The sequence below is a fragment of the Rattus rattus genome, chromosome 1, assembly GCF_011064425.1.
Source record: "Rattus rattus isolate New Zealand chromosome 1, Rrattus_CSIRO_v1, whole genome shotgun sequence".
NCBI lineage: Eukaryota > Metazoa > Chordata > Mammalia > Rodentia > Muridae > Rattus > Rattus rattus.
The window spans coordinates 65,630,514-65,640,814 of record NC_046154.1 but is presented as its reverse complement, the minus strand read 5'-3'; the positions used below and the strand labels follow the sequence as shown (position 1 = coordinate 65,640,814).

Genomic DNA, 10,301 nt, shown 5'->3' with positions numbered 1-10,301 from the left:
ATCATGTGGTTTTTGTTCTTTCAGTTTGTATTATTACGTTGATGGTTTTCCATATATTAAACCATCCCTGCATGCCTGGGATGAAGCCTACTTGATCATGGTGGTTGATTGTTTTGATGTGCTCTTGGATTCGGTTTGCCAGAATTTTATTGAGTATTTTTGCGTCGATATTCATAAGGGAAATTGGTCTGAAGTTCTCTTTCTTTGTTGGGTCTTTGTGTGGTTTAGGTATAAGAGTAATTGTGGCTTCATAGAAGGAATTTGGTAGTGCTCCATCTGTTTCAATTTTGTGGAATAGTTTGGATAATATTGGTATGGGTCTTCTATGAAGGTCTGATAGAATTCTGCACTAAACCCGTCTGGACCTGGGCTCTTTTGGTTGGGAGACTTTAATGACTGCTTCTATTTCCTTAGGAGTTATGGGGTTGTTTAAATGGTTTATCTGTTCCTGATTTAACTTGGTACCTGGTATCTGTCTAGGAAATTGTCCATTTCCTGCAGATTTTCAAGTTTTGTTGAATATAGGCTTTTTTAGTAAGATCCAATGATTTTTTGAATTTCCTCTGAATCTGTAGTTATGTCTCCCTTTTCATTTCTGATTTTGTTAATTTGGACACACTCTCTGTGTCCTCTCGTTAGTCTGGCTAGGGGTTTATCTATCTTGTTGATTTTCTCAAAGAACCAACTTTTGGTTCTGTTGATTCTTTCTATGGTCCTTTTTGTTTCTACTTGGTTTATTTCAGCTCTGTGTTTGATTATTTCCTGCCTTCTACTCCTCCTGAGTGTATTTGCTTTTTTTTTGTTCTAGAGCTTTTAGGTGTGCTGTCAACCTGCTGACATATGCTCTTTCCTGTTTCTTTCTGCAGGCACTCAGCGCTATGAGTTTTTCCTCTTGCACAGCTTTCATTGTGTCCCATAAGTTTGGGTATGTTGTACCTTCATTTTCATTAAATTCTAAAAAGTTTTTAATTTCTTTCTTTATTTCTTCCTTGACAGGTTATCATTAGGTAGAAGCATTGTTCATTTCCATGTATATGTTGGCATTCTTTCCTTATTGTTATTGAAGACCAGCTTTAGGCCGTGGTGGTCTGATAGGATGCATGGGATTATTTCTATCTTTCTGTACCTGTTGAGGCCTGTTTTTGACCAATTATATGGTCAATTTTGGAGAAAGTACCATGAGGAGCTGGAGAAGAAGGTATATCCTTTTGTTTTAGGATAGAATGTTCTATAAATATCTGTTAAGTCCATTTGGTTCATGACTTCTCTTAGTCTGTCTATGTCTCTGTTTAATTTCTGTTTCCATGATCTGTCCATTGATGAGGAATTGTTGAAATCTCCTACTATTATTGTGTGAGGTGCAATGTGTTTTTGAGCTTTAGTAAGGTTTCTTTTACATTTATGTAGGTGCCCTTGTATTTGGGGCATAGATATTTAGGATTGAGAGTTCATCTTGGTGGATTTTCCTTTGATGAATATAAAGTGTCCTTCCTTATCTTTTTTGATGACTTTTGGTTGAAAATTGATTTTATTTGATATTAGAATGGCTACTCCAGCTTGCTTCTTCTGACCATTTGCTTGGAAAGTTGTTTCCCCAGCCTTTCACTCTGAGGTAGTGTCTGTCTTTGTCTCTGAGGTGTGTTTCCTGTAGGCAGCAGAATGCAGGGTCCTCATTGTGTATCCAGTTTTTTAATCTGTGTCTTTTTATTGGGGAGTTGAGGCCATTGATGTTGAGATATTAAGGAATAGTGATTATTTGCTTCCTGTTATATTTGTGTTTGGATGTGAGATTATGTTTGTGTGCTTTTCTTCTTTTGTTTTGTTGCCAAATGATTAGTTTCTTGCTTCTTCTAGGGTATAGCTTGCCTCCTTGTGTTGGACTTTACCATTTTATTATCCTTTGTAGGGCTGGATTTATGGAAAAACATTGTGTAAATTTGGTTTTGTTGTGAAATATCTTCGTTTCTCCATCTATGTTAATTGAAAGTTTTGCTGGATACAGTAACCTGGGCTGGCATTTGTGTTCTCTTAGGGTCTGTATGACATCTGTCAGGATCTTCTGGCTTTCATAGTCTCTGGTAAAAGTCTGGTGTGATTCTGATAGGTCTGCCTTTATATGTTACTTGACCTTTTTTCCTTACAGCTTTTAATATTCTTTCTTTATTTGGTGTTTTGACTATTATGTGACAGGAGGTGTTTCTTTTCTGGTCCAATCTATTTGGAGTTCTGTAGGCTTCTTGTATGCCTATGGGTATCTCTTTTTTTAGGTTAGGGAAGTTTTCTTCTCTGATTTTGTTGAAGATATTTACTGGTTCTTTGAGTTGAGAGTCTTCACTCTCTTCTATACCTATTATCCTTAGGTTTGATCTTCTCATTGTGTCCTGGATTTCCTGTATGTTTTGAGCCAGTAGCTTCTTCTGTTTTACATTATCTTTAACAATTGTGTTGACGATTTCTATGGAATCTTCTGCTCCTGAGATTCTTTTTTCCATCTCTTGTACTCAGTTGTTGGTGCTTGTATCTACAGCTCCTTGTTTCTTCCATTGGTTTTCTATATCCAGGGTTGTCTCCCTTTGTGCTTTCTTTATTGCTTCTATTTCCATTTTTAATTCCTTTACCTGTTTGATTGTGTTTTCCTGGAATTCTTTCAGGGATTTTTGTGTTTCCTCTCTATAGCATTCTACTTGTTTGTGTTTTCCTGCAGTTCTCTAAGGGAGTTCTTTATGTCATTCCTGAGGTCCTCCTTCATCATGATCAAATGTGATTTAAAATCAAGATATTGCTTTTCAGGTGTGTTTGGATATCCAGTGTTTGCTTTGGTGGGAGAATTCGGCTCCGTTTATGCCATGTAGTCTTGTTTTCTGTTGCTTGGTCTCCTGTGCTTTCCTCTCACCATCAGGTTGTCTCTGGTGTTACCTTGTTCTGCTATTTCTGACAGTGGCTAGATTGTCCTATAGGCCTGTGTGTCCGGTGTACTGTAGACCTGTTTTCCTGTTTTCTTTCAGCCAGTTATGGGTACAGAGTGTTCTGCTTTCAGGTGTGTAGTCTTTCTTGTCTACTGATCTTTAGCTGTTCCGGTGGGCGTGTGTCCTCAGTCCACCAGGCAGGTCACTTGGAGCAGAAAAGTTGGTCTCACCTCTGGACTCAGGCCTGAAGTCGCTCCTCAGGGCTGGGTTTCAGCTCTCCCTGAGGGCAGCAACCAGAAGAGTCAACCCCACCTTCTCTTGGTTCCCTGTGCACAGGGGCCCAGATGGCGCTAGACATTTTCCTCTAGAGTTATAAATGTAGGCAGAAAGTAGTTTCCTCTGGATTCAGGTGTGTCTACCTGTCCGAAAGTCTAGCTCTCCCTCCCATGGGATTTAGGTGCAGGGAGCTGTTTGACCGGGTCCCTTCAGATCCAGGAGCAGTCTAGTTCGCAGGGCACCTGCAGCTTGAGTGCTCCTATCTTCCTGTTCCCAGAGGCCCTATACAGTTTCCTCTTGGACCAAGTATGTGGACAGGGGTGGGCAGTACTTGCAGTCTCTCCTGCCCTGGAGTCTCAGGAGTGCCCACCTGAGTGGGCGATTAGTTCTCTCTCCCAAGGTTTTGGAAACAGGGAGCTGTGGACTGGAATTAGTGAGGTTCAGGCTAAAGCTAGAAACTGGAAGTGTCTGGAACCAGAGGAATTTTGCCTTTTTTTGTCCTGAGTCCAACAGGCAGGTCACTAGGAGTGGAAAAGGTGGTCTTACCTCTGCTCTCGGGCATGAATTCACTCCTTGGGGCTGGGTATCAGCTGTTGGTGAGGGTAGCAACCAGAAGGGTACTTATATTATTAAGCTTTATCTTGCCATTGGTTATCTCTCATATTATTCTCGTCCCTGTCTCTGACTGGAGCATCTCTTTCCTTTGAACCTTTGATCTGGGACTCTGTCATCTTGCCATCCTGGATATGTCATGATACCTGGTAAGTGGAGCTATACCTGTGGCTTCTGTGGGATCAGGCCCAGTACAGGGGCTCTGATTCTGGCATGGTTGGAACCAGAAGGCTCACTGGTTTCTGACTCAGATTCCCAGTCACAGGTGTCCTGCTATGTCAGTATGTCTGGTTTTGGGGCAGGATTAGGGGGTCTCACCTGATAAGCTGGAAGTGTCAGAACACCTGGGAAGTTGAGCTGTACCTGGGGTGTGGGCTGTGTTGCATCTGCTCCATCACTGGGGCTCTGCTTCCAGATCATGTGGGAATTGCACGAAGAATGTTTTAAGAGATTTTTAAAGTTGTTTTGCTAGACAGATGTAATAAACTTAGACTCAAGAATAGAATGTACCTACTCCTTAAAAGTAATAAGAAATACTCAATAAAAAATACAAAAGCTTTCATGATTATACTAAAAAAAGAGTACTGGGACAAATTCATGTTAAAAAAAATCCTGTGCCATCATGAAACCACAACTGTGTACTTTCATAAGGCAAAGCCATAAAAATACTGCTTCTTTGAAATTTATAATGTGATTACAGTAAGAAACACTGCTTTGAACTTGTTATTGATACTTTTCTGTAACTCCACTGTTTTAGTACCATTTTACATATGAAGTAATTCTTTCTTACATAGAGTACTTTTATCAAAAACCTATAAGAGGTCTAAAATGAAAAGAATTGTACAGCTTATTTGTATTACTCAGTGGTTTGTGTGTGTGTTGTGTGTGTGTGTGTGTGTGTGTGTGTGTGTGTGTGTGTGTTATCTGTATGATTTCTTTCCTTTCAGTTTCTCTCTTGTTTAAAGGAGATCACTAGTTCTGAGCCTCTTGCCTGGCCTGTGAGAGTTTCCTGTCTTACTTGCCACAGCAAGGAACTCTAGGACAAAGACTTTCACTTAATTACCTGATGCTAAACAGCATGTGTTCACCATCAGATATTGGTACTTATGTAAGCACAAATAGTGAATGTGACATTCTTAATTTTCCCCAGGGCTGCTTTAAGCATGAATAGGTAGGTTTAAGTTGTTATTGAAACACAGAGCAGTAACAGTTAATACAGGTTTCAGTGCTTACTCAGGTACAGGACAATAATGAAGAGACAAGTTCCCAGGTTTAATAAAGCATGAGCACCTAAGTATACAGATACAGAATTTCACAAAGTACAGATATTTATAAAATGATGCTATAGCAGTCAGTAAAGCACAGATGTTTAAGAAAAAAACAAAAATCTTTATAAATGGGATATTTCTCTATTTACATTTCAAATAGTACTCCCTTTCCCGTTTTGCTGTCTATAAGCTCCTTATCACCTCCCCCTCCCATTCTTCTATAAGGGTGTTCCCCTCCCCACCCTCCACCCTTACCACCACCCGACACACACACATTACCTAACACTTGGGATTTATAACCTTGGCAGGACCAAGGGCTTCTCCTTCCATTGGTGCCCAACAAGGAGATCCTCTGCTACATATGTAGTTGGAGCCATGGTTCTATCCATATACAATCTTTGGGTAATGGGTTATTCTTTGGAAGTTCTGGTTGGTTGGCATTGTTGTCGGAAGCCCCTTCAACTTTTTCAATCCTTTCTCTAATGCCTTCAATGGGGGTTCCTTTCTAAGTTCGGTGAAACCAAATCTTAATAAAGCATAAAAGGTAAGATCGTAAGACCAAGGACAATTTGGTCTATAGCTTTTGCTCAACTCTATCTTTCACCTCAGTTCAAACCCCAAAAATCCACAAAGGCTCCTATTATCTGCCTACACACAGCCACACCAAAGAAAATCCAGCCTTAAGTTTCCAGTGTAATAGAGGTTCAAGAAGACTGCAGACACAACTTTGGGGAGAAACTGACTGTCCTCATGGTACTGTGTTTGAGGGACTAGTGCAGTACAGACATGTGAGACAGAGGAAATTGTTTTGGAGAGAGAGAGAGAGAGAGAGAGAGAGAGAGAGAGAGAGAGAGATATCAGAGAAACAATTTTGTCTGTAATGAGTCACCTGTGGGAATAAAGAGGAAAGCACCATCTGGGTCTCCATCCTGAAGAGACTTTGTGCTATGAGCTTTCTGCTCAATCACTGCCTAGTTCCATAAGTACGATGATTCATGGGCATCCTTTCTACTTAAAGTTAATAAGAGAGCTAAGGCTGAAATGTCTCTTAAAGAACAATGCACCCTTAGTAAATGAATTAAATAACTCTGCATGTGCATGTGCACGGGTATATCTGTCATGTGTGGTTTGTATGTGTTTGTGCATGCTATGTCTCCAAGGAAGAGCAATAGACTTTCAGACAGAGACACAGGCTAAGGGATCCTGTCCTCTCTATATCAGCCCTGTGCATATGCTTATTGGATTCCTACATTTGCTTCATCCAACTAATCATTTGAAAATTATACTTCAGTCGGCTATGTGGATCCACAGGAATGACAGCAAAACAGACTACCTGGTTTAAGGATCTGAACAGGGCCATTAGAAGGCTATAGAGACTCTGGGCATGGAAGGGCACTGAGAAAGTCTGCAAAGCCAAGAAAATCATTACCAGCCTTAGTAGACATAGAGAGATGAGGGGGCATGGATCCCAAGTGTCTGACCTTGGATACCCTGAAAGTAGAAAAATCTAAGCTTATCAATAGCACAAAAGCAAATATTCCAGTTAGATGCATTTTTCCCACAGGGGAAAGTGTGACTCTATTATTGTCCTACAAAGATGGCCTTTTTAAATATATAAAAGCATACATAGAACACAAATTGTCACCACTAAATAAATTCAATCTATTTCTAATTTTGAAAATGAATGGACAGATTTTGAAATCTGCAAATACAAAGAAATGACTATTCAGATCCCTTACTGCTGTGAAGAAGTGTAGGGAATCTAGAACTGCTTCTACTGTCATTTGACAAGAACATTGTTTAAGGTACTGACTGACCCTAAAATATCCTGAGCTTAATGATAAACATTGCCTGTTGATTTGTTGGGTTTAATAATACCCTCATAGAGTGGAGCTTTCAAGCATTTGAAACACAAATTTCAGATATTTACCCATGTTTTGGTTTGGATGCAAAATGTTGCTGGGGTTCAACATGTTGGAGGTTGGTACTCAGGGTAGCAGTGTTCACATGACACCCCTCACATGCTCCAGGAACAAACTTTGTCAATGAAAACCCATTGATTATTACAGATGAGTAGTCTATTAGGCAGTGAGGCTTTGCTGGAGGAAGGTTAGGGGCTGCATCCTAATTACGAACTTTTCCTGTCTGCCTCGTGGAGACCATGAATCTGTAAATTTTTGAGATCATAGTCTTCCGACTGTGCAATGAATTCAGAAAACCATGGTGTTAATAGTCTAAAGTTATGAGAAAAATGAATGAAAATTTAAGCTTTCAGATTTTAAATATCTTATTCCTCTTGTGTATGTGTGGGAATGTCTCCCCATTCATGTACATGTATGTGTGTCTGTATGAGTTTATGTGTGTGAATGAGTCTATGTGCCTATATGTCACTGTGTTTATGTGTAATTATGTGTGCCTGTATATGTGTATGTATTTGTTTCTCTATATTTGAGTATGTATACGTGTGAGTTTGTATAAGGATATTGATGTGCATGTTTGCAAAGTTTTCTGAATGTTTGTGAGAATGTGTGAAAATTTGTGCATGTGTGTATGTGTCTGTGCCTGTGTGAGTATCTATGTTTGAATAATGCCAAATGTTTATGGGGAAATCTGTGCATGTGCAGTTGTAGTGTGTTTGTCTAGTGTGGGTTCATGTGTTGAAAACTGTCTTATATGAGAGAGTTAAAATGTGTGTGTGCACGAATTGGGAGGAGAAATATATGTGATATATACAGAGATAAGTGGGAATATATATGCTTATCTCTGTGTATTGTATGTGGTTATGTATATGTATATATCTGTATCCATGTCTCAGTTTGTAGTTGTGAGCATAAATATGTGTGCATTTTGTGTCTGTATATTTTTATGCATGTGATTTGTATATTTTGGTGCATCTGTATATATGTGTGTATGGTGTGTATGTGGTCTGTGTGTCTGCATATGCATGATGAGTGAATTTATGTAAATGTGTGTGAGGAGAGAGGCATAGGGATAGGAAAGGAGAGGGAGAGAGAGGAGAGAGAGAGAGAGAGAGAGAGAGAGAGAGAGAGAGAGAGAGAGACTGGAGTCATGGAGGTGTACTAGGTACAGCTAGCTTTGCTGTGAATGTGGAGGTCAGAGGCCATCTTACAGGTCTTGTTTGGGTACTACAACCTTGTGTTCCAGAAATCAAACCATGTGTATAAAGCTTGGACATAAGACTTTTCCATGTACAACCCTCAGGATGCCATGAAAATCTTTGGATAAAGAGCTAGTTTACAGCCGTAGCTATATTTACTTTAACAAAATTAATATAAAGAAAATAACTTTATTTTTAGCCTTTAAACAATATAAAAATTTGAAGTATAACATTACCTTGGTACTATTTCCGCACAGACAGGATTTCCCTGTGTAGTCCTGACTCGCCTGGAACATGCTCTGTACACTAGGCTGGCCTTGATGTCCTGTAACCTTTTGCCTATACAATGCAGCTGCCAGACCACAATAGTATTTCTAATTTAGAAAGATTTTGCACCACCCTAAACATTTTGATGCAAATATTTATGTACATGGCATAAATAAAATTAAAATAATTGTAAATGAATACAATAACTTTTATATATAATCACAGAGAAAGTTTAGTGTTTGCAATAGATGTATAACTTTCTCATAAAGTCTACATATCTGTACAATAGGGGTTAATGACAATTTTAATGTAATTTAAGAGAAGTCATGTAGCATAGCTTTCTGAGGGTGGTAGTGAAAGAGAAAGTAGTAATGGAACCCACATCCTTGAGACAAAAAATTGCCAGAAGCAAGCAGAGAGTGAGGTAAAGAAAGTGAAAAGAGAATTGGGAAGCTAGGGGAGGGCATTCAGAAAGGGGAAACTTGTGTTTGCCACTATTTAAGATAGATGCACACAGCAGGGTTATCAGAGAACCTACAGGGGAAGACTCAAACACGCTGCTCATAGAGTGATCAGAATCTGCAAGATCCACGATGGCTATGGTTTGTGCATTCCTCACGATTCTGGTAGTTATGAGCCACTGGTCAACCTGCTGTCTAGGATGTAACCTGCCTCGCACTCATAACCTCACAGTCCTGAAACAAATGAGTCGACAGTCCCCTGTCTCCTGCCTGAAAGACATACAATACTTTGAACTCCCTTTGGAGAAGGTGGATGCCCAGCAGATCCAGAAGTCTCAAGCCATCTCTGTCCTGCAAACTCTGACTCAGCACATTCTGACCCTCTTGGAATCAGAGGAGTCACGTGCTGCTTGGAATGAAACCCTCCGATTGTCATTCTGCAAATACCTCTACCAGCAGCTCAAAGATCTTAAAGCCTGTCAGAATCAGCAGGTTGGAGAGCAGCAAGTTCCCTTGACCCAGGAACCCTCCTGGCTGGCTGTGAGGGAATACTTCGGCAGGATCACCACGTACCTGAAACAGAAGAAACACAGCCCCTGTGCCTGGGAAGTGGTTAGAGTAGAAGTCGGGAGAGCCCTGATTTATTCAGATATGTTCCTGGCAAAACTGAGTGAAGAGAAGGAATGAGTTCTGAGACAAAGGATTCTACTGGACTAGAACATTGCATCTCACATTATGAGCAATTATTTTCAATATGTTAAACTCTTTTTGTATCTGCATCCAATTGGTTATTTATTTATTTATTTATTGAGTCATTCATTTATTTATTTATTAGAATGCTATAATGTATGTTAAGATATTTATGCTAAATCTTTTATTCTTTTATTTTTACTATAGCTAATGGTCATTTGCAATTAAATTATGTTGAATTCAAATAAATTTGCTTTATAAGACACTTTGTATTGATTAATTTGCTATCTCTTTAACATTAATAATTATTTTTAACATTAGAGTCTACACTGTAACTATTGTACAAATGCACACTTTCTAAATATCAGAGCGGAAACACATATACACTGCACAGTATTTAGACAAGCCCTAGATATTTTCACCTACTTCTCTCTAGCATATAGTATTCTTCTGGATGGATAGACAGCTGCTGTGCAGAAGACAACCAGAGAGTCTTGCTCCTCACATTCCTTAGTCCACTTTGACCAAATGTGTCCTGGGTTAATTTAGCACTGATTTCCTTGATCTCATATACTTATCTTCTTTTATCGATAATGAGTTTAGTTGTTTGAGGTTCTAAATATTAGTGAGGTCATGTACAGCAATGCAAAACAGATAAAACAATGACTAGTCTGCCTATATGGCACAGAAAGGGAAAACAAGA

General features: G+C 39.4%; 1 protein-coding gene across 1 annotated transcript; it reads left to right on the top strand.

Annotated features, from left to right (window-relative positions):
* Positions 1-9,038: 9,038 nt before the first annotated feature.
* LOC116888077 (interferon alpha-12-like) lies at positions 9,039-9,595 on the top strand. Its single transcript, XM_032889453.1, has one exon. The coding sequence runs from the start codon at positions 9,041-9,043 to the stop codon at positions 9,593-9,595; it is 555 nt and encodes a 184-aa protein (XP_032745344.1). The 5' UTR covers positions 9,039-9,040.
* The last annotated feature ends 706 nt before the right edge of the window (positions 9,596-10,301 follow it).

Coding starts and splice junctions, on each gene's coding strand:
- LOC116888077 (XM_032889453.1), top strand. CDS start 9,041: ATGGCTATGGTTTGTGCATTCCTCACGATTCTGGTAGTTATGAGCCAC.